General features: G+C 43.2%; 1 protein-coding gene across 1 annotated transcript in view; it reads left to right on the top strand.

Annotated features, from left to right (window-relative positions):
- The window catches only part of DPP6 (dipeptidyl peptidase like 6), a 982502-nt gene that overhangs the window by 971936 nt on the left and 8798 nt on the right, over window positions 1–1768 (top strand). Inside the window, exons 24-25 of the mRNA XM_019508144.1 lie at window positions 1264–1336; window positions 1434–1507. Of these exons, the coding sequence (XP_019363689.1) occupies window positions 1264–1336; window positions 1434–1507 (147 nt within the window). The remainder of the gene's footprint in view (window positions 1–1263; window positions 1337–1433; window positions 1508–1768) is intronic.

Genomic DNA, 1768 nt, shown 5'->3' on the forward strand with positions numbered 1-1768 from the left:
TGAATCAGTGTCTACTTCTATGGTAAAATGTAAATATTGCTTTAACCCCGTCTCCCCAGTGCCATTGGGTCAGAGGGGGACACAGTGCTGCCGAATAGTAGAGCCATCTTCTTTTGAAAATGATTTGCCTTTAAGTCTGTGGCTGAATTAGCTTCTTTTTTCCTTCCCTAATGAGCTGTTTCCTGATGAACTGTTAACTCTCATGGTAGCCCTCTAGCTTAGCTAAACATTAGCACCCCCATTTTACAGAGGGAAAAACTGAGGCAGAGAAGTTGAACCCACCACTGGTCACATGAAGCCCTGCTGCTGCTCAGCCCATTAGATCATCTTTAGTCTCTGTTTTGCTTACACCCCTATAACATGTATACTATCTCACCTAAGGCCAAGATAAGTTAAGCTTGCCTGCTGGTCACTTTGCTGCAAAATTCAGTGCCAGAGCATAGCAACCTGAGAAGGTTACCAACTGCTATAACGTAGGGAGAACAGCACTGCCTCAAGACAGGCACAGGTAAGGTGTCAGATACTCCAGTAACAGGGGCCACAGACTGGCTGGTAAGAAAGCTCCATGCTTTTACATAGATGCTGTTCAGAGTCGAACTGCTCTCAAATGCTTTTCTGCCTTGAACAAGCAGTTGCTGTGCTTCCCTTACTTAAGTCCAGCTACAGGGAGTTTCATCAGGCTGTAGGATCTCAAAATGATGTACTTCTGAGGCATGCTCAATTCTTTCCTACAAATTTAGGAAAGGAAGAAGACGACACCTCTTTTTTCTCTTGAGATGCTGTAGCAGCTGTAGACGTCCGAGGCATTTGAAACCTCAATCCATTGGGGGGGAAAAAGGGAAAAATCAATGGTCTGTCAGAGCTCAGGTTTCAAGACACATCTTAAAAGCTCCATTAAGTAGATGCTGAAGTTGGGAGATCTGGAAGAGAAGTATCTGTGAAATTGGGGTGTACGCTATAGAGGCATCTTTCTCTGGCAGTTGCTGTAGATGTTTTACACTGGGTTCCTCGCATAGTGCTCTGGGTGGGCATTTAAACATCTAAAGAAATTAATATCCAGCTGGCTGTGAAGGGTTCAGGCACAAATGGATGGATGGGTTCTCCTCCATTGTACTGCTGAAATGAATCAAGAAGCCAGAGGAGAGATTGTGACAATACCTGCTGCTGTCCTGGCATTAAGCATAATTAAATGCTAGTCACTTTTTATAAATCACTAATTTCTGGCAAGATGCTTAATTGTACTTGCAACCTTTACCTTTGCAGATCACCAAATTAGCACACAGAGTCTCATTACTGAAAGAGCAAAAGTTTTTGATCATTCATGCTACGGCTGACGGTAAGTTAACGCACCCTTTTAGCTCAGTACATGATGATGCTTTTTAATTTTTCTCAATTAAACTTGCCTTCTTATTGATACTCGTCTGGTTTTACAGAAAAAATCCATTTCCAGCATACTGCGGACCTTATTGCACACCTAATTAGGGCAAAGGCTAATTACAGCTTGCAGGTACAGTATGCAAGTGTTTCCCTGTTTCATATTTGACCAGTCGTTTTGCCCTTTGAACAAAAAACAGATGTGCCAAAGTCAGCATTTAAAGCTGTATTCAGCTCAGTATGGCAATGCAGGTAGCATTAGTGCTAAGTCATATATTGTAAAGCTCTGTGTGCGCGCACACACACACACACACACACACACACACACACACACACACACACACACACACACACACACACACACACACACACACACACACACACACACACACAC

Source organism: Gavialis gangeticus, unplaced genomic scaffold, assembly GCF_001723915.1.
Source record: "Gavialis gangeticus isolate Ggan-Ray unplaced genomic scaffold, GavGan_comp1, whole genome shotgun sequence".
NCBI classification, from domain to species: Eukaryota; Metazoa; Chordata; order Crocodylia; family Gavialidae; genus Gavialis; species Gavialis gangeticus.